Source organism: Embiotoca jacksoni, unplaced genomic scaffold (genome assembly GCF_022577435.1).
Source record: "Embiotoca jacksoni isolate LCO1_2020_lvr unplaced genomic scaffold, fEmbJac1.0.p SCAF_15, whole genome shotgun sequence".
Lineage (NCBI taxonomy): Eukaryota > Metazoa > Chordata > Actinopteri > Embiotocidae > Embiotoca > Embiotoca jacksoni.
The window spans coordinates 8,714,887-8,741,635 of NW_027185285.1; the positions used below are offsets into that span (position 1 = coordinate 8,714,887).

Sequence of the window (26,749 nt, forward strand, 5' to 3'; positions counted from 1 at the left end):
AGTATCTTCTGCCTTTTCATGTTAAATACACATACACAGATACATAAATAGTTGTCTTGGCCATACATCTTACCAAATATAGTTTAACTAAACCTAAACTAATAAAACACTTAATATATCAAGCAGATTAATCTGCTTAAAAGTATAACTGATATCATGTCTGAATGGCAGATTGCCAATGATGGTATTAGAAAATATTATTTTCTAACCATTTTGTTATTTTGGCATTTTTATCATTAAATATCCATCTATAGTAATGCTTTTGCATGACAAATGGGAGTTTCTTGATGTCACAATAGCTATTTTTGTCTTACAAATGAATGCATATTTTCGAGACTGTTACCTAATATCTAAACTGTTGGTGGAAAACACTGATGCAATAAAACTGCAATGAAACTAAAATTCTGTATAATGAATCTATTGTTTGACCAATTTCAGCGCAAAAGATACAAATCATAAAATCAGCAGGTGTCGGCATGAAATCAGAATGAAAACACGGCTGTGAAAACATGGCCTTAATTGTGATTCTGTGGTTGACAGCAAATTTAAGATTACATTTTTTTTTCTTGCCATCCCTTAATGCTGACCTGTGATTGTGATTCAGTTTTGAGTTGTCATATTATTTGCTTATGATTGTGACAGCTATGTGTTTCGCTTCACATGACATCCCACACTGCTAGAGTAAATGTCAGGCGCCGAATTAATCATACGTCATGAAACAACATGCATACAGTGACATAAACAATCTCAGGAATAATCTGTCTCATGAGGGTGGATTAGTTCAGCCTCTGTAATCCTCATCATGGGACCCTCAGATGAACAGATGGGAGATAAGACAGAATCACCACCACTAATTCTCATCTACCGGTTGAAAAAAGTAACCAAAAAAAGCACTGTAGGAGCTTAATGAACCGCCATATTTTTTTGTAAACATTATCTTTTGAAAGCAAAAGACAAATTTCATATCACATATCAAAGAAAATACTTTATGATATATCATAGGCTGTTAATTTATTCGTTTTATCCAAACAATGATGTCTGCCATTTTGAACTTTCATCAAAATTAAAAGATTTACTGTTTATTTCAAATTTTTTAACCAGTAAAGTATAAGGATATTTTTTAATACCTCTGCCCTGGTGAAAGCTGTGGTCGTGTGTCTGTCCGCCCGTCCATCCATCTGTCCATCTGTTCCATGCACATGAACACGTTTTTTGTTTTTTTTGTCAAATTGGGAACATTCACTTTAGCTCAAGGATATTATTTATTAGATTAAGATAATTATGTTTCCCTATACAAGTCCAGTATATATCTTAAGAGCTATACAAAACAATTAGCTCTGTCCCATATCAACAATATTGTTAATCCCTTTGCCATTGCCATTCCATAATTCTTCCATTTACTTTTTGTTATAATATTTCTCTTTATTAGCATCATTAAATTCTTTTCACCTATCTTAGTCTGACGCCATACTGAAAACATTGCTCCAGACACCACAGCAATAATAGTTTATTATTTATTTGTTATTTGAATTCCAAAAAAACAGAATTAACAAAAACTCTGATGGGTAGGCTAATATGTAAACCACTGCCAAACCACCAATTATAAAGAAATTATAAACAAAGACAAATTTTGTATTTCCTAGATAGAAACATACAAGCATACACAAAAGATTGTAATACAAGAAATAAAAACCACAGTATGCATATATGTTTGGAATTCATTTTGAAAAACAAAAATAAATTGAAATCTACATTTATATGATTTTCATGTTTTCACAGTTTTTTGGTTGAATCGTAGGTAATTTCAAAATAAAGCATCCCAAGCACTCTGAATGTCTTTCCTGAAGGGATATTAGCACATGCATCAACAGCTCAAAACAAAGTCCAGTAATCATGTCGGGTAGGTTTCACATGCATTCATTAGTATAGCATATTACTTCGAGATGCTAATATTTACCCCCCCAAAAAACAGAACCATTCTTTGTGCTCTTACTTGATGTCAGTTTTTGCAGACAAATTGTCTGGCATGTTTAACAACAACATAATCCATTCATGTGGCACTTCCTGGTAAAGAGCATAAATCCAACAGCACATGAGAGCACAGCTAATGGCCTGTGTAATTCTTAGAGCAGATTCACACAGTGATTTGTCGACTGGAATGAGATGCATGACACAGGACAAGCAAGGCTAAATTAAGGCATCCCTGTCTGTTGTATACTGTGGGCACTTTCAGAGGTCGGGGCTGAACATGTAGTCCAGAGCTTGTCTCTCTGCTGCAGCCACGTTTGGATGCCAAAGGTCCACACTCAAGATGACTCGAGGTCCAGAATCGGGAGGGCCTTAAAAAAAACATAGACACGAATAGAGTTTTCCTTTTTTTAATGGACCAGCCATAGATTAAACTGTTGGAAACAACAGATGGAGCTAAATCCTGAAAAACCCAAATACTTATGTAACATTAAAATGCTTCTGCCCATTTGGGAACAGAGATTATGCACTGAATTTTAGTTTTCATAACAATAACGCAAATTAGAGCATCAATGTTAATTAAATTAATTATAAAAGAGCTTGCTTCCACACAGTTTACAAACATTTGACAAGAATCCAAAACTGCAATTTCTGATCAAAAATCACAATACAATTAATGTTCAGACTTTTGTGTGATTCACTGACCCTTGTGGGAGACGGTATGAAGGAAGGAGTCATCAACCAGCAGGCAGTGACCTTCTGACCAGCACTGAGGCTCCCCTCCCACCACCAGCTCACACAGTAGTGGAGTCTGCAGACCTACAAAAGTGATGTCTGGTTTTTAACTTGGGCTACAAAATATCATGCTTTCCCTCCATTAAGAAGGGCATGAACTCCAGCCCTTCCTGCATTTAAAACTGAGAGGATTATAGGAAGACGGATCACAGTACATAATGGGCGAGGGGGAAATTAACCTCAAACTCTGACCCAAAAATGTATCAGATTATGCAGTGGTTTAGTATTTTATGAGGTTATTATTCTTTTGCCTTTGGTGTAGTGAAGTCTGACAGCAATGTATTAGGTGCAACAGTTCCATCATAGTATAAAGAAACCAACCATAATGTCCTCTCTTACTCAACCTGATCCCCTTTGCTGAGACATCTTTAATAATTTACTTAAATTTGAGTACTGCCTTCAGTGATCCTGCATTCATTGCACGTGCTGAAGACTTACAGAGGTTCACAAGATTTTGTACCTCAATTTGGCTGAAATATTTAGTTACAAAGGGTCAATGTAGACGCAGGTGAATTTAGAGGATACATCTTTTTATTTGTGTAATTTGGGGCAACAAATTCCAGTACGCTGTGTTGAACAAAAGCATTAGTTTGTGGAATTAGAGATACATAAATGGTGGTTAACCACAGGAATTGTAACTCTTTTACATACCAAGATGACAACGTAGGCGAGTATTTGTGGGCCCATATGAGCTCCCCAACGTAGCTCCGGGCCCCAGCAGCCAAAACCCTGCCGATCCAAGTGAGTTGCTGCTTATAAACGTACGTAGAGAAAGAAGCGTGCGGTAGGTGCAGGGACAGGAGCGACAGTTTCCTGCCACAGAGATGCCTGCACTGTACAAGGGAAACACTGCCTGGCCCTGAAAGAGACAATGATCTCCATTTAACACATGACTTTGATGAGATACACAGAATTAAACTAAATCTACTAATTGATATAGCCATCCAGTGTTTTCAACAACTAATATCAGAGATCTGATGTGGATCTTTAATGAAGAAAAAGTGAACAACACTAATCATAAAAATCATTAAATTATATTTTTAGTCAGAATTGGGGTTTTTTTTGTTTTTGTTTTTGTTTTTTTTATATTATTTTGTCCACTTCAGATAGACTGTACCATCCAAAAACACTAATAAATCCATTGCATGACAGTGGGCTTCATGCCTAGATTCAGTCCTGGATATAATTTGCATTTGTTTTGAAATTACTGAAGTTGTACATGAAACTGGTAGAATCTCTGAATGTACAGTACTTGACCCACATAATGTAGTTGTGGAAGAAATGGGTGCAAAGTGTTGATGTCATATATTTAATGTATTTGTTACTGTATTGTATTGGTATTGGAGGTTTTGAGCCAAAGAGAACAATTGATGTGATTTTAAAACTTGGAAAGGAAAAAACTGTTTGAATTATTATTAACAATTTGAATAATTCAATAGCCTTCCTGAATGTTTTAAGTAATGGTAAGGGCTGTAGATTCCCAAGTTTCCCTTGGTTCTTTTCACAGTGTTTTACATAACAGATGATGTTTTTTAGGATGGAATTGTTTTCTGCTGCCCTGAAAGATTTTACTGTGTACCTTTGGACCTAGAGAGGTCCAGCCGAATTTTGAGTCGATGCCCCGTTGGTAAACAGCTTGGAATTCAGCCAAGATTACAGGGTAGTTGGCTTCCAAGACCTCAATGTCATGTCGATGAGCATCACGTGGAAAGAAAGGAACACTTGGGACATCTGGCAAGAAGAAGAGATGAGGCTTCTGTATAGCAGAGTGATCATTGAGTCTGACCTATAGTGAGAACAATGAGAAATCAATGATTATTTATTGGCAATGTTTCCGTCCAATGCTGTTTACCCTTGAACCAAGACAGTCCTAAGCTAGATATTGGGTAACTTCTTTCTTCTAACTCTTGGACTAGTATGAAGATCAGTGTAAAAGTTTATTTAACAACTCATATAAAGAAGATGAATTGCCGATAGTATGCACCAGCTTATGGCCCACACACTTACCTGCTCTCTGAGGCCCTTATGAATGCGGCCCATGCCCACCCAACTGTAGCGTTTGGCATACTCTTGCAGTGCTGTGTACAGCTTCTTGGCCTCTGCCGATGCCTGGGCAGGGAACAAGGCATGACTCAGCACTGGGGTGAGGTAGCCCTGTCCCTGCTCTTCATCCTCCACCGTTTCCATTGAAATAAAAGGAGTAATTTGATCACTCCTCGACAGCTTGGACCGTGCACTACACTTTGTTCCAATGCAGCTACCGCTCCGGGACATCATGGACCGCCTTGAGCTTGATTTGAGCTTTCCGCCGTGTGCGTGGCCTGGGATTGGCAGATCGGAGCCCATCCGATAACAGTGCCACAAGAACAAGAGCAGGAGAGTCCACAGAAGTCCGCTCAGTGAGTGGACACCCAGCTCAACATATGGAGGCATTGGCAGCGTGTTCATTGACCAGTGCATCCTTTAAATTTGAGGGACACTAAAATACTGAAAGAGAAAAAGATAGGGAGATTAAAGCCGTGCATATATACACGTGTGTAATACAGAAAAGAACTGCAAAAAAACCAGAAGTATTTCTGTAAAATAAAAAATGTGTTTCTGCTGTACTCAAGCTAATTGTATAGGTGATACAAGAGTTTCTGCAAGCTGTACTTGTTGTTATGATTTATTTATTATGATATTTCTTAATTTACAAAGTAAAAAAGAACCCTGTCCTATTGTACGGAGACATTTCTTGCTGGTCAAACGCTTAAAGATCGTGACAAGGGTAGTAGTGGCTCTGTGTGCTAACAAGCACAGTCCAAACGATGAACTGCCCTGGTTTCAAACGGACAACTCATTATTTTATCTTCCTTACTTTAAACCCCCTCATGGTCAGTGGGAACTAGGACCTATCCCAGCATGCATTTGGAAAAAAATTGTGAAACATTCAATACAGGTTTCTTGCCCATCACTGAACCACTGACCCTTCAGTTTAGTTGCTTCTGAGACTAACATGGTTTTTACTTAAGTCTCGATCTTGTACCCACTGTTTCCTATGGCAAACTAGCTGTGGGTTTCATACCAAGGATTTTGGTCTACACTTGGCTCTTAATTCAGAAAATGCCAGCTTCTTCCTTTTCTTCTTCCTTCCAGCTTCTTTGTTGCTTTTCTACTTCTACATAGTTTACATGATAAGCCAAAACTTTTTAATTATGACTGTTGAGGCTCTGAGAGTTTCCAGGAGTACAATGGGAGGCAAAACCTGCAGTTATCAGGCCCCTCCTGTGGAACCAGCTCCCTGCCTGGGTTCAGGAGGGTTACTTGGTCTCTACCTTAAGGACTAAGCTCAACATTTTCTAATTTAATGAAGCTTACAACTAGGGTAGTCTAAAATTACCTAATCCAACCCCTCACTATGCTCTGCCTTGCCCTCCAGGCACTGGCTAGAACTCCATGTTGTTTTAAATTTTCCTATAATATTGACATTTTTTACCATGTCCCTTTGCTGCTTATTTTCTTTTCGTTCTGACGTTGCTATTTTAATGAAACTGTTCTTTGTGTTTGTTCACACATTTTGATTGAAAATTTACTAGATTTTACTGTCATTTTTTTTGTGTTTGTAAAGTGTATCAGGACCATGTTCAATGGGCATTTTACACTATAAATAAAACTTAATTGAATTGTCTTCACACAAAGCAACTTTAATGTTCTGTACAGTGTTGTTTTTCCTGTTAGTTGAAAATATCTCTGATCACTTAATTAGTTTCAGCTCGCTGACATAAATAACATTTGTCACCAACAGTCGATATTTTAGAGGAACTACCGTAATTAAAGATAATAGTGCTAAATAATGTATTAATAGATTTTAAAACTGCATGAGTCCTAAGCAAGTGAAATTTTAACTGTTGCATTCATTTGGTCTTGATATCAATTGGATTTCTGAGTGGCAAAAAATCTGAACATATCTGAGCATTTGGTGTGAAAAAAATAGATTTAATAGATTTATGACAAATAGATTTAATTAAAGCATAAGTATGTGTTTGTGTATGTGCACGTGTGCACATGTGTATATTCTGGTTTGGGCTTAAACCTGAATGCACACCAACCCCGTGGGGACATGTGTCACTGTGGGGATCATAATAGAGTCAGCTTTTTGAGGGTTAAGACATTGGGTTAGTTAGGTAAGTTTAGGTTAGGGTAGCGGTTAACGGGTAACGTTTAGCATCTAGTTGTAATAGTGAAGGTTATTATGTCAATGAAAATTCCCATGGGGATTGTAAGACAAGTGTGTGTGCGTTTGTGTGTGTTTAGGAGATATAGTGTTTAAATGATCGTTTTTCGCTTCTTTTTTTAACCGTTACCCACAAGCAGAAAACATTCGTTCATGCATTTTCTTTTATATACAGTCCATGGTGCATGCACATCTGTGTGCGTGTACGCGCGTACGTGTGTATTTTGGGTGGGAGGGCTCTTCCTTAATAGGCATTGAGCGGATGCGTTTCGTGGCTGCATCAACATGGATGGTACTGTCCATTGGGAACACCACAGGCTGCAGCACGTTCACACACCACAAACGTGTTTTATAAACTGTGGATCATTTTATTGCAGTCGCTTCTGCATACATTTTGGTTTTGCTTTGCAGCAGTCCCCCACGGCTTCAGCTGGCTCATGTTGACTGTCTGCGTTCCATGTTAGCGCAAACATCCACCCATTCCAGGAAACCGCGGCACACAATGTTCGCCATGCATACCGTATGGCACATGCGGGCCTTGAAATGCGCAAGCATACACTATTTACCCGCTGCGTTCCGCATCTCACATCTCTGTCAGATTACCTTGATGAACCGTGCAGCGCTGTGTCGGACGCACTTCAACACCGTGTCGGTGGACGGCTCCTCCAGCGCTCACAGACAAAATGTGGAGAGCTACCGCGCGTCGCTGCAGTTACCGCGCCTCGCCGCCAGGGCGCACCTGAAGCTCCAACACAAATGCCCTCACATCATAGCCGAATGCGTCAAGCACACGGTAACCAGCTAGGGGCATCTCACCAGCCCAAACCCCGCCGTGTTTTCGGCCTAAAGCAACAGGATACAAGCCAAGATAAAGACCACAGGACGCAGCCCGGAAGACAGGTAAGTGGCAGACACCTTTCAGCCTTATCGAGATGGTCGTTGGTCTCAGCAGTGGTGAAGCCCGATGTCAAAAATCGTCCTCCGCACAAAGAGGGCCGGGGGAGGCGCGAGTGATGCTGCCTCGTATAGCCCCATCATTTTGTTCCACAAAAGGCTTTTCACCGAGGAAACGCCTCAAATAACAGCGGAGGTGTTTTTTGACACGTTATCATTAACAGGCTGATGAGCGAATAAGGCTGAGAGTGTACCTGCGGTGAGGGCAGGCTCATTTCCAGAATTTCGGAATAGCGCATTTTCGGCATGTTGTTGCAGATTTGGGGGAGAAAATGCAGGGGTGAAGCTTCAATATTTAACCTACCATCTGCGATACCTGTTTTTTGTTTTTTTTTCTAATACCAAAACAACTAGATTCAAGTCTTATTTATGCTTTTAATTTTTGAACAAATAAATGGATATTTTACAGATTGGTTCAGCTGAGATTTTACAATATCCCATCGCAATGATCTACTAATCCGTGTCGTTGTGGCCTGTGCGATGTAAACATATACTCAGATTTGCGAGAATTTTCAATGACTAATAATTTGCTATCCTCTCCTGCCATCATGCGTTATTTGTGGGCTTCTCGCAGCAATTGCAAGCTATTAATAATAATTACAGCAGTCTGACAGTAATTATGTGTTTACATGATGACATAAAAGTGTTCTAATCGATTTGCTCACTTTAACCTTCTCAGGTCATTCAGCTTCAGCCAAAGCCATGGGGTTCGCACGCCTTGCTGTGATGCTGTCTGTCACCATGCTCCACCTTGTTTCAGGTAACTGTCTCTGTGTGAATGTTCTTTAATGCATGCACCTTTGTTGTTCCACACACAATCACAGACTAATTCAGAGGGTTTTATTTATCTCACATTGTTTCACACGTTGTTTCTCTGCTGTTTGCTTGCTCTTTCCAAACAAAAAGAGTAATTATTCTTGGCTATTTCAGGTATGAGCTTCATGACTCCTGAGCCTGATACACCACCAACATCAACCCCAGACTCCTACCCACTGGGCGACCTGATCCACGCTGCCCTGCAGAGTAAGGAATACCTCGGACAGGCTTCTACAGGCACAGGTACACCATCACAGCCCTTTTTTTTTTTGTCTTAGGCAATGCAGCTAAAGCCCAACATGGGTGATTGTTCATTTTAAATGACACACGTTGACTTGTACCTTTCGCTTCTGCAGGTACGACCACCAACCCGACACAAGCTGTGCCGGGGCTTGGGCAGGCCGAGTCCACAGCGACAGCCATATCACCAGGGCTTCTCACCACAGCTTTAAGCTCGTCCTCCGCTGCCAGCCAGACGGGATCAAGGAATACCATGTCCTCGCTGCCCATAGAGGAGGAGACAACCACCACTCTGATTACCACCACCACCATTACCACAATGCACATGCCAGGTACTTGCATGCTACAAGTTTGCAGGCTTGCAGACTTCCCCTGAGTCTCGGTTGTTTATTGAGTGATATGGTTTTGATAAGGAAATGCTTGAACAAGTAATTCATTCTCACCGGTGGCTTCAGAGCTGCTCAGATTTTAAGCGGCGCCTGCAGCGGCTACAGATTCCCTCTGAATCACGTTCCTTCAGCGATTTCTCTTCTCTGTCTCGCTTTGAAGAAATAACAACAAGAAGATCGACAAGGTAAAATGAAAACATTATAAAATAGTAATGATTAAACATCTACAAGTTACTATACAATGAGAGTTACTTGTAAAGAAAAAGATGGGCATGTACTTTTTATTTTTTTTTAAATTACAATTCTATTATATAACCAGTCTTTAGTGACTTAATGCTCATATTTAAGTTAGCTTTGTAGTCAACATAGCTAGCCCACCTGCTAAATAAATGCAGTCTTTTACCATTTACCCGTTAATAATGTGGAGTAATATATTGTAACATGTTCAGCATCCAGTATTGATTTTAGACTTTTAGCTCAGTGCTGGTAGAATATTTTTAGATGTTGGGTAACAACATCAGTGCACTGTAAAGCACAGACACGTTTGTCAATGCCTCTGGTCTTATATCTGCAGGAATAATGTGCTTCTTTTATTTCTACATTTCAGGATTCATGGTTTCAACCTTTGGAGGGACACAGAATGAGTTTATCAATGAAAGGCAATGAAGACAATGAAGGGCATTCCTCCTAGATGTAGTCAGTGAATCCACATATTCTCATTACATTACATTTCATTTAGCTGACGCGTTTATCCAAAGCGACTTGCAATAAGTGCATTTACAACCAGGAGGGTACAAACCCAGGACAACAAGAATCAAGAAAATACAATTTCTTCAAGAAAGCCAAACTACAAAGTGCTATCAGTCAGTGCCATGTTAAGTGCTACTAAAGTGCTACCTATTCAAGGTAAAGTCGGAAGAGGTGTGTTTTTAGTTTGCGGCGGAAGAGGTACAGAGTTTCCGCTGTCCTGATGTCGTTGGGGAGCTCGTTCCACCATTTAGGAGCCAAGACAGCAAACAGACGTGATTTTGTAGAGTGTTTAGCTCGCAGTGAGGGAGCAACAAGCCGATTGGTAGAAGCAGAGCGGAGTGAACATGCTCAGCCTCGTATGGGATGATGCAATAGCGTTCACTGTAGTGGCTGGTGTGCAACTATGCCATCAAAACCCATGCATATACAAGAAAACAACATTTGAATAGCTGTCCACTGTACCGAGTGACCTCTATACATGAAAGGGTTAAATGCCACAGCCAACCAGAGCTTTGCTGCTGGCCATGTCCTTCCCTTTATGACCATAATGTTCCATTTTTTTTAATAGTTAACACACCATGTCACGAAGCTCATATCCCATCAAACTGGTTTGTTGGACATGACAATGAGTTCACTGTACCCAAATGGATTCCAAAGTCACCTGATCTCAAATCCAATAGAGCACCTTTGAGATGTGATGGAACAAGAGATTGGCATCATGAGGATTTTGTTTTCCCCATGTACACTGTCCTGTGAGATTTCATCTGATTTGACATGCATATTTTGTTACTTTGAATAAAATCCATAGCAGGCAATACAAGACTTTGTGAATATACTTTTAGTGTTTTCTAACAACTGAGATGTGAAGCAGTGAGGGGTTTGGACTGAAATTTTGAATAATTTGTGCTGTTTACTGTCATGTGACGCATTCACTGTCAGCGTCCATTTGTCACAACAAACAAATGAAAATGAATTGGTGAACAAGAAAATAACTGATAAAAGAGCAACCAGGTGAACCTATAAACTCTAATACTTGCGCCTTACTTTTCTGCTTGAGAGTGTGTGTGTTTGTCACCTGCTTTTTCGGGACTTTTATTGTGTCTTTCCTGGGAATTGTGATTTGAAGCTTTTGTAAAACATCTTCCAACTAGAAAGAAAAAAAAGCTTAAACATGTTCAAAAGTCATGGCAATACAGTTGCACCTTCAATTGATAGTTAAACCTTTTGGAAAATGTGCTTAACCACTGTTTTACACAGAGTTGAGAAGACTGACATCACTTAGATGTCTCTAGGCTACATTCAATTTGAAGCCTTTACTGTCTGACCGTGACTGTCAATTCGGCCCTGTTTACACATCGCATTAAGCGTCTTGGGTGATCCGATCACAAGTTGACATCTCCAAGTACAGATGTTAACACAATCAAAACTCATTGAGAACGCACGAGATTCGATCGCGGAGGCTGCATTTGCAGGTGTTCTGCGCTACATATGACATATATCCACATACTTTTAGCAGTGTAAACGCAAATGTGTTGCTTCAATTCCTTCTTTTAATTTCTGGCAGACTAAGTACAGTAAACACAGTGTTAAGTGCAGAGCATTGTTGCCTCCCACCAGTTAAAACCAAAATGTTGTCTTTGCAAATAGAAATGATGTATTTACATGTAAAACGGGAAAAGCAAAACCTGTTAACAAGTGGTCACTTGAGACACATGCAGAGAAGAATTCTAATACCAGGTGTGAACTGATGTACTTGTGACAGAATCATCCAATATCCATTTTAATGCCAGGTGTGAACAGAACTGTAGAGTATAGACTGGAAACACTGAAACAGCGAGGGTGGCACTGTCTAAAGATCATGAAATTTAACTATCTAAATTACCTAAGTTGTTTTTCGTTTACTAAACGAGGTGTAAAAACATATTGTACATATTTCATATTATAGTTTGTCACATTACCCAGTGTAAAACCACAACTTATCTGATTTTCAGTTTGATTTTACTGAAGCAAAGCAGCAGTTTCAGTCAGTCATGCAGTCAATAAAATAATTTAATTCAAGGCAAACCAGCTCATCACGGTGTCATCCAAACCACTGCTCCCTACTATTAATCTTGTTCAAGTACAGTACAGTAGAGTATGACAGTACAGTACATTTAATAGATGTACTGTTACTGACAGCTACCACCTCAGTAATGACTAGCTAGGTTGTTACGTTCAGGCTCAGACTTTACATCCTTGTCTGAGATTAAACTACTTATATATGCTGTAGTATGTAACTATTGTGACAATAAATACGCTGAATGTAAGCCTTGTGAAAATGTGCAATCCTATTTGATTGACTTATTTTCCTCTAAAATAGAAATTTGTGGATATATCTTTTTGCAAATATGTGCTGATAAATGGGCATCTTAATAACCACTCAGTTTGGATCATCAGGAGAGTAGGAGGCATCAAAAGACCCTTAAGATACAGTATGTAACTTCTCTGTCATCTTCGCTCTCTAATCGTCATCCAAAAAAAACAGGTCACTGCGATGCAACAGCGTTATGGCTCATCAGCTTCTTTTTGTGTAATTACAGTATCGTTAACGTGTAAAAAATGTGTGATTAAATCCCATCTCATCTCCCACTGCCCAAAGGGTAAACATGGGCTTCATATAATATATCTGGGCTATATCCATGTTAACAATGCATTTTGATCCCAAGAATCCCTTTGGAAAAGCAATTGATTTTCTCTTATCAATCAGAACCTTCCAAAAAGCCCTTAAGCAAAGAACTTAAACTTAACATGATGCTGCCATACTGATGCTATGAATCCTATTTATTAATTTAGGAAAGCTTTTCTATATGATGCAAGTTTTAAAAGCATTTCTTCTCCTCTTCCTGCCTGTTCCCTCTTTTTACAGTACAATGCAATGCCACTTTGTCAGCGATGGAGGATGTTGTTGAGTCACCAGATCCTGCAGCGTCATCATCTTTCTCCCCTTTGGAATGCACCTACAGCATTACTGTGTATGCGGGTTATGGTGTGGAAATTCAGGTAATGTGCATCATGAATCCATAAACATTGCTCTTTGCAAATATTAACCTGTTCTGACCCGGTCTCTGCAATGTTGTCTTTCAAATAAATATATAGACCTCAGAATTTGAATTACAAAGTGGAATATGGACGTAATAAAGTCCTGTTTAGAGCTCAATGCACTTAAACTAGATAAAAATGGCAACATAAACAATCTCATTAAATTAAATGAAGACCATTTCACCCAGCACACTATGCATGTTACCCTTAAGAAGTCAATATTTGCATAGAAACATGACCAGTGTTGAGTTTGCCAGGAGTTATCTGAGTTTGTATGTTAGTGTCAACTGATTAAACAATCTCCATGTGTCCTCTTTTTCCCTCAAGGTGAGGAAGGCTAACCTTTCCAAGGAGGAGTCTCTGACGATTATGGGATACGGAGGTTCTGGACCAGAGCTGTTAGCCAATGAGACCCTGATGAAGGAGGGCCAGGTGATTCGCAGCCCAACCAATCAGGTGTACATTCACTATCGCAGTCTCCGACAGACCAACCATGGCATGTTTAGCCTCCACTATCAAGGTAAATTAACCCTTCCTGTTTTATAGAATAAATAGGGCTGTTTTTTAAATAACCTTACAGTATGATAAGAAACATGCAACATTCAAGGAAACAGGTCTCTTTTATGACAAGAAACATGTTTTCTATCCAACCAAAGACTGCACCAGATTTACTTTCCCTTATTTGTTTTAAAAATACTTTTATTTATTTATTTTTTTTATTTGAGTTTCCTTTTATTAATGAAAGAGTCTACATCAGAATTTTTTTTTGTGTGGCTGCAATGAAAACCTGCATAAATGCACGCTGAAAGCATAGAAGTGTGGTAGATGTTTGTCTCATTTTAATTTTGAAAGTTTCTAAATGACGATAAATAGATTAGAGATGAATAACAAAATGTATTAGGGATCAAGAAAGCACCAGATAAAGGTTTGGGTGATCACACTTCAGTTGTATCTTCCTAAAATGAAGACCCATGATCATGGTGAAAAGAGAGCCGGTGTAATATGGCAATTGCTCCGCCATGTCTCCATGGACAATCTGTCCATTGTGGTGATGGGGAAGGTTAAGCAAAGAAATAATGACCACATCACATAGATTTAAAGATCAACACGTAACATACTGTAACTTATGTACATAGCTTTACCTACTTAAGGAACTTACTTATGTTAATCCAAATCCTGATCTTTTCCTAAGGCTAAACAAGTCATTTTGATGGCTTCACTTAACCAAGTAGTTTTGGTGCCTAAACCTAACCAACCTACGAGTGCATCAACCTAACCACTTGATTTTGGTGTTTGTGACGTGGACCAGGCCTACAGAAAAGAATAAACCAAGAAGAACATTTCACAATTTTCAAAATGTTCTTGTGAAAGTAATATGTTTCGGACTGTGGGCTGATGTAGGTACTGCACATTTTGATGAGACTTGGTTGCAAAGAATTTATAAGGAAGGCTGAATGGTCAAGAATAATGACACATGAAAAAAAAAGATGAGTTTAGGCAGCATGCGAGACTGTAAATGAAAGAGAGAATAATGATCAGTGTAGAAATTCACCAACAGAAGAATATATTACTGAGAAAAAAGATCTCCTTTTAAACTTGTACCTAAACTTTCTGTCTTCGTCAACCTTCATCAACAGCCTTTCTGCTGTCCTGCCCGTTCCCTCTGTCTCCTGAGGGTGGCGGAGTGACGGTGACAGACATCCACCCTGGAGGTCAGGCCCACTTCCACTGTAATTCAAGTTTCCAGGTTCGCGGCCATGAAGTGGCAACATGTGTCAATACAACGCAACCTCACTGGAGCACTCCAGAGCCTCAGTGTGTCGGTTCGTAAAGAGAATTCGATTTGTTTTAAATTCTCCAGTCTTGGTGAGTGTTTAAGTGGTGGACATTAGAAAATAAAATGTGGGATGTTTTGTTTTTTTCCTCAGCTGTGTCATGTGGGGGGTGGATTCGTAATGCGACTGTGGGACGGATACTGTCTCCATCTCCACCATCTGTTAGCAACCACAGTGGAAATAATCTGAGCTGCCACTGGTTGATAGAAGCCAAAGAGGGACACAGGCTCCACCTACACTTCGAGAGGTTTGCAATCGATGAAGATGATGATAAGTAAGTTTGTGTTTCCACTCGTGCGCGCATCACAGACTGTAATGATCTGTTTTAAGACCACAAGGAGAACAACGGTTATTAGTGTCCCTCCTGTGGCAAATTTTAATTTGTGTGTTCAGTTTTGACATCTTTTTACAAACATATGTTCCTCTTACAGATTTTACACAGGCCTAGTACAGTCAGATTAGACAGCCTCACCTTTGTGTTCTCTTAATTTCCTATTCAGATGTTCATCATACTAATCCAGTTTAGAGCACACTTTTAAAGCTAACAGATTCGCGCTAGAAAGTTAAACAATAAGCAAGAAAAAAAAGAAAAGAACATTTCCATTTTGATGCTGTTACATTTTTATGAAAATCCCTTTTATTTCTCATGGGCTTTTTTCTCAGAAAAGCCTGACAATTTCATCACCCATAATACAACTGGACATAATCTTTTGCTCAAAACTCCAATATTCTCATTAGACTGTTGCTCAGCTTTTTATTTCTGACACAGACTACCCACCATCTTGGGCTGTCGTGACACTGAAATTTTTGTTTATGATAAATGATACAAATAACTGAGATTAAGGATTTAATTTTCTGTCATTCTGTTTATTTTATGCCACTATTAAAGTATTTGCCTATTCCTATTTTAATTATTTACATATACCTTATAAAAAAGAGGGAGTCATTTCCATACATTAGGACATATAAACAGTGCCATTAACCCCGCACCTTTTTGCTTCAAATCCCACAAATAGCCTCCTCCAAGTTATCAGACTCTCCTTTTTCATTGGCTCAAAACCCTAAAGTGCCGACAGCAGTGCTTCAGTATTTGGCATCTATGGTGATAATGTCAATAGATGCTCATCAAAAATGCAGCCATTTGAATATTGTAAATTAAGTGCCTCAAGATACACACATAGTGGCACTAAATCTCCACTCACATTAGACCACAGGAGAAGTAAGGGGTTTGTTGACATCAGAGCGGCAGTCAAACCTAAAATGATGTAAAACGAAGTGGTCATGGAAATATGAAATTTATGTTGGTTTCATCCAGTTGTTTTTATACAAATGAAAGGAAACGGCTCTAATGATTATGCAAAAAGATTGCGATCAACTAAAAAAATTGCAATCAGGCAGTTATATAATAACTGTGACAGGCCTGCCGCCATCATTATTCAATGACAGGCAAACATGATAAGTAACTATTATCACAAATAATGCAAAGAGAAAACTGTTTATGTAATCTGTAAAAATAGAAAATAATCCCTCATAATTAACTTCTAACTCTAATTTAATGAAAACTTTGATATTGTCTTGACTTCACAGATGTATAGAGACATAAACCCAGATAAAAATGGTTATATTCTACATCAGTGTCCTGTATGTTACACCACACTTTCTGATGTCCATTCCTTAATCATGCATTGATCAGAGCATCTCTGCCTCTTCTTCTCAGGTTAATTGTGCGCAATGGAAACAGTTCCCTGTCTCCTCCTCTCTTTGACTCGGACCTGGATGACGTCCCAGAACAGGGGCTGCTGAGTGAGAGCTCCACACTGTACCTGGAGCTCACAGCCGATTCCTCCTCCATCCCTCTGCTGCTGGCGCTGCGATATGAGGGTGAGCAGAGAGTCCTCGGATGCTCTGCCTGCATCCTTTTTCCTTACATGAGGTCTTTTCCACATTCAGCAAAAAACAGAAAGGCGGTGGCAGAGCTCATTATTGTATAATATTTAATACCTGGGTCAGCATTTTGCCCGGTAAAAGTTAGTTATGATTCATTACAGAATTACCAGAGATCATTAATTATCTGAATTCCAAAGTCTTAGAGGTGATGTCTTATTTGCTACAACTTGTTTTCTCACTAAAGCTTTTCTAAGGTTTACCGTCTAAGTTATAGATAATTAATGCCACTTAGACTACAACCTTTGAGAGAACCAAAGCCTTCTTCACATTGGTTTTGTTGTGTTGAAAAAGGCCATAATGAGCCGCATGCGTGCTCACAGTCTGCCCACGTTTCAGTGGGATTTATTTTTGGTTTGGGATATGCTCACTGGTTTTAATGCAATATACTGGTGCTGTTTTTCTGCACAGGAGAGTTTAAGATTCTGGGTCAACCCAAGTGTAAAGCTCCTCTGATCCCTGCTAAATTAAACGAGTATGGTCACGTGATCTCATCAAACAGGAGAACAACTACTAGAAATCAAAACAGAGGGAATAGGGGAATGATTCTCTGATCAGTATATACGTGCACACACTATTTCTGATTTTGTTTTTCTCTGTCTGTGTTAAGCTTTCGATGATGAGCACTGCTGGGAGCCCTACATGCCTCATGGAAACTTCAGCAGCAGTGACATCACCTATCAGCTGGGCACCACCGTCACCTTCACTTGCTCTCAAGGCTTCGTCATGGAACAAGGCTCGGGGACCATCGAGTGTATCAACCCCAGCAATCCCCACTGGAATGACAGCGAGCCTGTGTGCAAAGGTAACTTTCAGGATTGCATTTTAACTGCATTTGAAGTAAGTGAATCTAGTAATATGCCAATCCAGAAGGCAGCAGTTAAAGAAATCTGATTATTTTTTTACTTCTCTTATCAGATGAATAAACTTGGCTCAGTTTCTTAAAGCTAAATCTGATTCTGATGCGTATTTACATAGCACATTCAATTTTTTATATGACGTGAGAAAGTCATTTGATTCATTGATTTTCAAAGTGAACTGTGCTGAGATAAGTACCTGGAGCTTCAAGATGTTGTAGCTACACTGAGTGCCATCTGCTGGCACGCTGTGAAAACCAAGAGCAGCAAGGACACTGTGATAGATATAAAACTGTCTGTTTTTTGTGCAGTGGGTCAGGGACTGGCTGAAAACACAGGTGCATTCGTTTCAACCAAGCGTTAAAGTGACAGGTACACCTTCTGAAAGCTGTGCGCTGTATTTTTGCTTGCAGAGAAGCGTACACAGTGATGTAGGGAGATGAGTGGTGGGATGTCAGTAGATTGAGTGCTGAAGCGTCCATGTATGGCAGAGATGAGTGGAAACTGTTGGACTGCTTACAGTATGACGGATCTGCTGGTGGTTGTGAGAGCTTGTGTGTGTGATTGGTCATATTTTCCAAGTATAACGGGAATAGAGTTGCTCTCTAAGTAAAGGCGTTTAGCCCTGCAGGCCTGTTATTCTTTCACTGAAATATATTTGACAAATGTTGTGTTGGAAATGTAGTGTGTGTAGGATGTAACTGTCTTCATGCACTGTTCTTTTCCTGGATCCTGGATTCACTCCACAACCAAGGCTGGATATGTGTCTGTGGGGCGTCACGGTTTCAGTTTTAATAGGATTCAATTAGGTCGAGACATTTTATGTGAAGTCAGAAGTAGCCTCCAAATACAATCAAGATGAATGTTTTCTCACATGCAGAAGTGTGGCTTTACATTGAATTAAAAGTGCTGCTGAGGTGTCCATTTCCCGACTGACATACTTTCCAGCCTTATTTTATTGTATCTGTTTAGGCCTTATATGTTATCAAGTTATGAGGCAATAATGTTAAAGTGATAATTGTTCACGTTCAGTAATAAATCTGCCAAAAAGTAAGTTAATTGTTGTGTTTAATAAGGTTTATAATAACAGAATAGGTCTTTACTTTAAGTTTTAAGTAAGCTTATGATGCAGTACATTCTTTTGTAAATGTGTCTCAGAGTTGTCACTGCAGTATTTATCACCTTACTTTTTATTTTCTCTCCATTCACAATATATTTATTCTCAAGTTGATATTCTTGTTAAAATTTCTGTTGTTCTTTTATCCCACATCACTTCATCACTCTCTGTGTCCAAGTCCTCACCTCAGTTTCTCTCCTGTTCTGTTCTGTAAGCTGTGTGCGGAGGAGAGTGGACCGAGCCCTCTGGTACTATCCTGTCTCCTGATTGGCCCCAGAGCTACTCCAAGGGGCTTGACTGCGTATGGCAGATCCATGGTAATGAGGAGAAACGCATTGAGCTGGAGGTCCAGATGTGAGTATATTATAACTACATATACAATCACAAAGAAATTAGGTGTCTCCGCAAATATAGTGACATAATCCCTTTACTTCATGAATGTTGATTCTCGATTAACATTAGCTCCGTGTTTGAGTGCTTTGCCAGGAGGATGGTTATCTCGTTGAAGTAATAATCACCTGAATACTAAGAGAGCCAGAGATCCAAACTTATACTTCACACTGAATTAAACCAGTAAAAAGCTAAATTCAGTTTGGCAATCTTTATGAGTAGGAGTACTTTTCAAGCATTCAAATGGGGTCTTATTTACTGTGTACACAAGGAGTCTATATGAATGGCCCCCTCATGTGGTATTCACGACAGCGGAACTCAAACTTTTCTGTAAGCCCCGAGCTCACGAGTTGTGATGTGTTTGTTGACTTTTACAGAGGCCATGGAAGTTTATTTTTTTGTTGGATGTTAAGCTAATATGTTGTTATTTTAGTCAAGTAGAGTTTTTCTCCTAAATTTAGAAAATTGGCTCCGTCTGAAGAAAATCCTGACAACTGCATCATCTTTTCCCTCCGTGCACTTTGCATTTCCTGCATTATGTTATCCATCATCGTTGCCTAGCAACAGTGTTATTACAATTCAACCACTTCAACGGCGAGCATACGGTGCACACAACTTCCCAACTCCTGGTTCAAATTCAATCCATAAATGTACCACATATACAGTTCAGTTTCAGCTCTTTTTATTCCATTTTTATCTTTTTATAAACTTAAACAAGTTAACATTATGGTATACATTAAAGATTCTATGTACCTTATACCAAATAACTTTTGAAGATATTGTAATAGAAAGAAAGACCATATCATGTTGCAGCTTTACATAATCTTCTGCCTCTCTTCTCCTCTCTCGACTGCACTGACTAATATAATGCATCAGGTGGGTGGACTGTTTGTCTTAAAAACAGAATCTCTCTGAAGTGAAAGCTCATCTCTCATTTTTATTCTTGCCTTTAGCTTAAATATCCGCCCAAAAGATGTGCTGACCGTCTTCGACGGGCGCGATCTCATGTCCCACGGGATCGGCCAGTACATGGGGTCCAGACAGCGTTTCCAGGTTGTGTCAGGCGGGTCAGAGGTCACTATTCAGTTTCAGAGTGATCCAGATGATTCCACTTTCATCCTGAGTCAGGGATTCATCATTAATTATCGCGGTAAGTGCACTCTGAACTGATTTTACTGTACGGCCCAAAGTGTTAAAGACTGAAGGATTGCCACTACTGAGAACAGATCACAAAATAACCATTTTAATTTCTGTCTCTGAATTGCTCTCTTTCTCTGCTCTGCAGAGGTCGAGCCGAATGACACCTGCCCGATCCTCCCTCAAATCGAGTTTGGCTGGATCAGCTCGTCGCACTCCTCCCCTGTGAGAGGCAGTGTGCTGACCTACCAGTGCCAACCGGGATATGACATCAGTGGCTCTGACATCATCACCTGCCAGTGGGATTTGTCCTGGAGCAGCAGTCCACCCACTTGTGTTAAAGGTGAGAGAAACAGCAGGAAAAAGCCCTAACTCCAAACACAATATATAAACCATACTGCATGTGTAAACTAATTACTTTTTCAAGAACAGAAGCAAAATGATTTGACCATTGAGAATATAAAGATACAAGTTTCTCTTCAAACAAAACACATCCAGGTTTCATTAGATTTTGAACTTTAGTCAAACAGTTAATGTAGTCGTCATTCCTGCTGCTGTTGCTCCTCTCTTTGTTGTTTTAAGCTAGTTTTAAAATAATTGTTTGACACTTGCAGAACCTGCTAACCTAGAGTAAGATGTCCAGTTTGAAAGCACTCACATGTCCGCATAATAAAAGTGTAGTGCATGAAGTCAGCGGCCAGCTAGCTCAGCTTAGCATAAAGACTGGAAATGGAGGGAAACAGCTGGAGTGACACTGATGAAAAGTAACAAAATCTGTCTGCTGGGACCTCTACAGCTCTGTAATTAAAACACAATAGAGTTTGTGCTCAATCCACACAGATATATGTACAAATATATGTTAAAAAAAAAAAAGACAGGTGGTGGTTATAACCAGTGTTATGTGTTGGACTGTTTCTTGGCAAGGAAATAATTAAACATACTAAATATAAGTCACCGTCCCTAAGGAACCCATAACATATACAAAGCCACAAAAACTGCAGTTCAAATGGAATTTACTGACAGAAATTCCAATACTCACCAAAACAAATAAGGGAAAACAGAGATAAGGGAGAGAAAAGGGAGCCACACAGTGTGCCGTCGAATTCAAACCTATCCGCTGAACTAAATTTCTATCATCTAAACTGAATGCACCAAAACCAAAAACAGGAACGCCGGTGACTCCCAACTCAGCTCATAACAAACAGAAGAGATCTGCTATGCACAGAACTAAAGGTGATGCCAGGGTCAAGAGAGACACTCCTCCCCTTTGGCTTTATTTATGGGCAGGTAATCAGCCAATCAACACGAAGGGAGGAGAGTAAAGAGCAAGAGAAGGGTTAATCATGAACGATTAGAAGGAAGATTAACCAGAGTTGCGTGCAACACAAATTAATTACTAAACTTCAGAGGTGCTGTTTCAAGGTTTTTGTCACCTTTAGACAAATCCACTCCAAGCTTAGCTAGCCTTTATTACACCTGTAGTTTAGGGGTTAAGAGGCCCACCATGAACTTTGTCTAATAAAGGCCCTCAAATAATTTTCAAAAAAGCTCAACTAAGTGGCTGCTGGATGTAGCAACCAATTGCTTTACGGAAAAAGACAGAACTAAAATTGTATCTTTTTCAAAAGTTTAATGCAATCATCATTCATGTTGCTCTTCTGTTCTTTATATTAATTCATATTCGCATATGTCACACATTAAGTGTCCCACTATTCCCCCCCACAGTCCAACAATGTCCTGATCCAGGAGAGGTGGTAAACGGAGCGCGCTCGGTGCGCCCTGAAGCAGGTTTTGCAGTCGGGACAGTCGTCCGTTTCTCCTGTAACCAGGGTTATCAACTGGAAGGTCCCAGCCAAATATCCTGCCACGGACGAGACACTGGCACCCCTAAGTGGAGTGACCGCAGCCCAAAGTGCGTCTGTAAGTCCTTTTGCAGCACTCGCCTGGTTTTGTGTTTATGATGCTCTTTTTCTGCACATTTAGATTGAATTGCAAGTACGTGACTGTCCTCTGCGTGTTTCTGTGTGCTCGTGACAGTAAAATATGACCCATGCCCAAACCCTGGAGTACCTGACAATGGTTACCAAACCTTATACAAGCACAGCTACCAGGCAGGAGAAACTCTGCGTTTCTTCTGTTATGAGGGATACGAGCTCATCGGTGAGGTCATCATCAGCTGTGTTCCCGGCCATCCGTCTCAGTGGAACAGCCCGCCCCCCTTTTGCAAAGGTAAAAGTTATCACTGTTGTCACTGTATTTTTATACTGTGGAGCCTTTTTCAACAGTGAGGAACAGAACAGGAAAATGGTTTGAATTGTTGAAGTTGTGTTTTTGAGATAAGTTGTCTCTTGTTTGATATCAATGTTTGGAAATCATCAAGTTATTGTTCTCTTACTTGCCATTATTTAAGCCATTGAATATAGATCAGCATAAAAATACAGTGGTGACATCCTTGTGTTTTTTTCTTAATTATTTCGGTCATTTGTCTCTCTCGTCTTTATTTCACACAGTGGCATATGAGGAGCTTTTGGATGATCACAAGTTAGAAGGTGATTATTTTTCCCATCCCTTATATGTGATTTGTATGGAGTCAAATAATTCCTTATATATGAATATTATTTAAAGCCACATGTGGGATATATTTTCTTATTGTGGAATTCTTTGGTGGTGGTATTCAAAACATCACTGTGATAGATGCTTCCTTAAAAGTAAACTTTTTTTTTTTTTTACAACATTTTAATGTACTTTATAAAATATAGATGGTGTAATTAATGATGGAAAAGTTGACATTAGGCAATATCATAGTCTTTAGATTAAGCAAATATCTTTTAAGTGATAATTAGTGTAGTAAAAACATAGCTTGTCCAGATCCAGCATCCTATTTTGAACGGGTTTGATAATTAAGATGCATCATCAAGTGTGTTGTGAATAGAAAAGCATCACAGTCATTTTTTTTTTTCACAGTGTCCCAGTCATTCGAGCCGTCCCATCAGATCCTGAGTGAGAATATTGCTCTGGCAATAATTCTGCCAATCATCCTGGTCATCCTCCTGATTGGAGGAATTTACATGTACTACACAAAGTAAGTCCTGTGGTTAACCAACGTGACATTTAATCCATTTTGCACAAATATTTACACTCATGTATATCTGCAGTTTGGAGATTCCTCAGTTTCTAATATTCTATACCCTGTAGGATTTATAAATGTGTATACATGTCATTGTATTTTGTCACTCACAGCATATGCAGACTAGAATGGAAGCCGCTCTTCTGGAAGTCTCTTTCTCACACACACTCCTACAGTCCCATTACAGTGGAATCCGATTTCAACAACCCTCTTTATGAAGCAGGAGTAAGTATAAAGCAAAAACATTCATTTGTTTTCTCAGCTTTGTTTTAATTAAGATCTTAGAATATTTGTACTTATTTGTTTTACTTTATTTTTTTACTTATTTAACATTTAAAACGTTGAACCTAAAATGTGAAACTTTTGCATTGATAAACGTTGCTTTCAAGCCCTTGACAAACAAGTACAGTTGTACACGCAAATGCCGATTAAACCTGTTAATGCCAGATAAATCTCTCTGTAATTCACAGTAAGCAGAGTTTTTAAATCTGGTGTCTGGTGAGGCATTCCAGCGCTGGCTAGATGAATGCAAACTGGGCAGAGCATGCGCACCAGAGACTTGCTGATCAGATAACTTTCGATTTAACCCTATGCTACTTGAATGGACATAATATTTTAATCATGTGCCTTTTTTAGACTTTCCAGATGTTATCGGACCAAAATGATTAAATTCTGATAGTGAAACAAATCAATGTCCTGGGGTTGTGGTTTCCAAAACGATTTATTTTAAAGTGGCAACAGTAGAAACAGAGTAAATTACTGCAGCGCCTATGAGAATTTTGTGTTTATATTGTTTTTGTAATTACTCTCATTAGCAGAAGGGGGAGACAAAAGTTCCGCACTGCAGGTTTAAACTTGGTCTTTTGTTACTGATGTTTCACTGACTGATTTCTTACTTTGACCACAGGATACGAGGGAGTACGAAGTATCCATTTAAAGGAGAAAAAGTTTTGGTGAGAATTAAAAACCACATAAAGATTAAATTCTTTGGTAAGACAAATTCCTTAGTATTACAAGGCCTCACTCCCCTTTCTGTCATTAATTTTTGATTATCTTACTGTTTTACCGTCACTGTAAATCTGGTTTAACAGTCGTGAAAGTGCTTTATTTTGATTTGTTGCACTGATATGGTGATTTGCCAAATGTAAGTCCTACTTCAAGGTCCAACTTTGTGTATCATTAGGACTGGTGCCTTATGAAGGGTAAGAAATTGACAACAGGAAAAAAAAAATCTAAGTGTGGAAGACCAGGAGAGGGATAAATGGTGAAAGGACATGGATTTATATATTTAGTTAAATTATTATGAGGCCAAAACATTAGAGCACTTGGCAAGACTTTATTTTAACTTTATTTGTAATAATCAAAAGTTACAGCCATGACCATGTTATACATGAATGTTTTTACTTTATTTTCATAGTGGCTCTTATAACATTTTGCAGTATTACAGAAAAAGGGAAGAACACTTTAATTTCAGTTATTCCTTACTTTTTCTTTCGGTGTGTTAACACACACACACACACACACACACACACACACACACACACACACACACACACACAACTGAATGTAAATATCTGACTTAATATTGATTGAGGCTGATATATATATATATATACACTTAATTATATATATAAGTCTCATATATACATATATATATATATATACACTTATACACGGTGGCGGGAGGTTATATATTTTCATTATATACACATAATGAAAATTCTGTGCCAAAATATAATGTTAAATAATTTAATGTCCCTAAGTGTTTCATCTGTTGTTGAACTAGTGTTTACAAAGGCAGTGTTTCTTTTATTATTTGCTGTTTCTGAGTGCATCATCACCCAATGTCACACGACAAACTGTATAAGAAAAGGTGAGGACATGAATGTCATTATGCTTAGAGCATGCACTGATTGTAAATTATATTGCTTATGCTCAATCTTTCCATTATCATTATAGTTACTGACAGTTATCATTGTTATCAAATTTGATGTTGTATGCACTATGTTAATGAAAAATTACAAATCTGGCTGCTTGCTGTGATGCATTATGTATTTATTTACAAATGATTGTTTGAACAGTGAATGTGGTCTCATTCACTGTGCCAACTGAAGGATCTTGGAGACTGTTGCTTTGTAGATTTAATTCTTCTCTCATCATCAGTAGCATTTATTTGCTTCTTATATGAATACACTCTTTTGAAGGCAGTAAATTATTTGCTGAACTGGAAATAAAGTCTCTGTTGAATGGTGTAAGACTTGTAGAAATGTGTTTTTTATTTTTCCAAATAACTATCATACCTACATTTCTGCATAAAAAACATACACAATCTATTTATAAATGTATACAAACGGGAAAAGAATGTTATAAAGTTGAGTTTTTTTTTTGTTTTTTTTCCCTTAAAACTAATAGACGGAAACGGGAAATACACAATACGCAGACTCCCACTATTTTACGTTTCACCCATCTTATTTTTAAATAAAAATACACGTATAGCAATAATCATTTTTATGTGTCATCATTCTGCTGATCATCTCTATTAGTTTATGTCTGATTCATTTGATCACTTTATTCTGAAAGTATTCACCAGAACGGTCAGCCTGCCATTAATAAAAAAAGAAAAGAAAATCAGCATGTGACTTAGAAAAGACATTGCTCTCTATAAGTATGAATATGGCATTATTTATATTTGTTTTACAATTATTATTATTATGGGATTGTAGTGTTCCCTCTAAAAAAAAATGTGGAGTTGCAGTTATAATCATAAACTTTATTAATAATTACTAGAATTAATCAACTTTATTTATAAAGCACCTTTTACTCATGAAATGCAGCTCAATTAGTTTTTTTAGGAGAAAGTAAAACTAAAACCTAAAATTAGGTAATACAGCTACTAAAGCAAGTTAGTAATTACAGAAAACCATCTTGAGATAAAAACATAATAAAGACTGTAAAGTTAAAAAAAAGAAGAAATTTCAAGCAAAAAAAAAAAGATTTAAAACTTAAAAAAAAAAAAAATCTTTAATTTCTCTTTTTTAACTATCAACAAAAGTTGCTAGTCTAACTTATGGTGGAAGAATAGTACAAATATTTGGTACATAAAACCAGAAGGCTGCTTCACTTTTATTATTATTATTTA

General features: G+C 38.5%; 2 protein-coding genes across 4 annotated transcripts; one reads left to right on the forward strand and one right to left on the reverse strand.

Moving 5' to 3' along the window:
• Window positions 1–1,500: 1,500 nt before the first annotated feature.
• On the reverse strand, window positions 1,501–8,032 carry asphd1 (aspartate beta-hydroxylase domain containing 1). 3 transcript variants are annotated; one of them, XM_069149319.1, is made up of 6 exons: window positions 7,892–8,032; window positions 4,771–5,250; window positions 4,343–4,549; window positions 3,415–3,622; window positions 2,674–2,787; window positions 1,501–2,339 (listed from the first exon to the last, which is right to left on the reverse strand). In XM_069149319.1, the coding sequence occupies exons 2-6, from the start codon at window positions 5,221–5,223 to the stop codon at window positions 2,230–2,232; spliced, it is 1,092 nt and encodes a 363-aa protein (XP_069005420.1). In that variant the 5' UTR covers window positions 5,224–5,250; window positions 7,892–8,032; the 3' UTR covers window positions 1,501–2,229. The 3 variants fall into 3 exon arrangements, with proteins under 3 accessions (XP_069005420.1, XP_069005418.1, XP_069005419.1); XM_069149317.1 differs by lacking the exon at window positions 7,892–8,032 and adding an exon at window positions 7,580–7,680; XM_069149318.1 differs by lacking the exon at window positions 7,892–8,032 and adding an exon at window positions 7,543–7,656.
• sez6l2 (seizure related 6 homolog (mouse)-like 2) lies at window positions 7,765–25,865 on the forward strand. The gene is made up of 19 exons (XM_069149316.1): window positions 7,765–7,876; window positions 8,610–8,690; window positions 8,861–8,989; window positions 9,103–9,318; window positions 13,031–13,164; window positions 13,531–13,723; window positions 14,841–15,026; window positions 15,132–15,312; window positions 16,756–16,919; window positions 17,593–17,787; window positions 19,172–19,310; window positions 20,300–20,496; window positions 20,632–20,826; window positions 22,209–22,403; window positions 22,521–22,712; window positions 22,994–23,032; window positions 23,448–23,565; window positions 23,724–23,835; window positions 24,518–25,865. Exons 2-19 carry the CDS (start codon window positions 8,633–8,635, stop codon window positions 24,545–24,547), a joined length of 2,673 nt encoding a protein of 890 aa, XP_069005417.1. The 5' UTR covers window positions 7,765–7,876; window positions 8,610–8,632; the 3' UTR covers window positions 24,548–25,865.
• The last annotated feature ends 884 nt before the right edge of the window (window positions 25,866–26,749 follow it).

Excerpts from the sequence above, each read along its gene's own strand:
- asphd1 (XM_069149319.1), bottom strand. The coding sequence starts at position 5,223 with ATGCACTGGTCAATGAACACGCTGCCAATGCCTCCATATGTTGAGCTG. Across the intron at positions 3,623-4,342 it reads GGACCTCTCTAGGTCCAAAG|GGCCAGGCAGTGTTTCCCTT; the intron begins GTACACAGTAAA and ends TGTCTCTTTCAG. Across the intron at positions 2,340-2,673 it reads TCATACCGTCTCCCACAAGG|GCCCTCCCGATTCTGGACCT; the intron begins GTCAGTGAATCA and ends GTTTTTTTTAAG.
- sez6l2 (XM_069149316.1), top strand. The coding sequence starts at position 8,633 with ATGGGGTTCGCACGCCTTGCTGTGATGCTGTCTGTCACCATGCTCCAC. Across the intron at positions 15,027-15,131 it reads TCCAGAGCCTCAGTGTGTCG|CTGTGTCATGTGGGGGGTGG; the intron begins GTTCGTAAAGAG and ends TTTTTTCCTCAG. Across the intron at positions 20,497-20,631 it reads ATTCATCATTAATTATCGCG|AGGTCGAGCCGAATGACACC; the intron begins GTAAGTGCACTC and ends TCTGCTCTGCAG.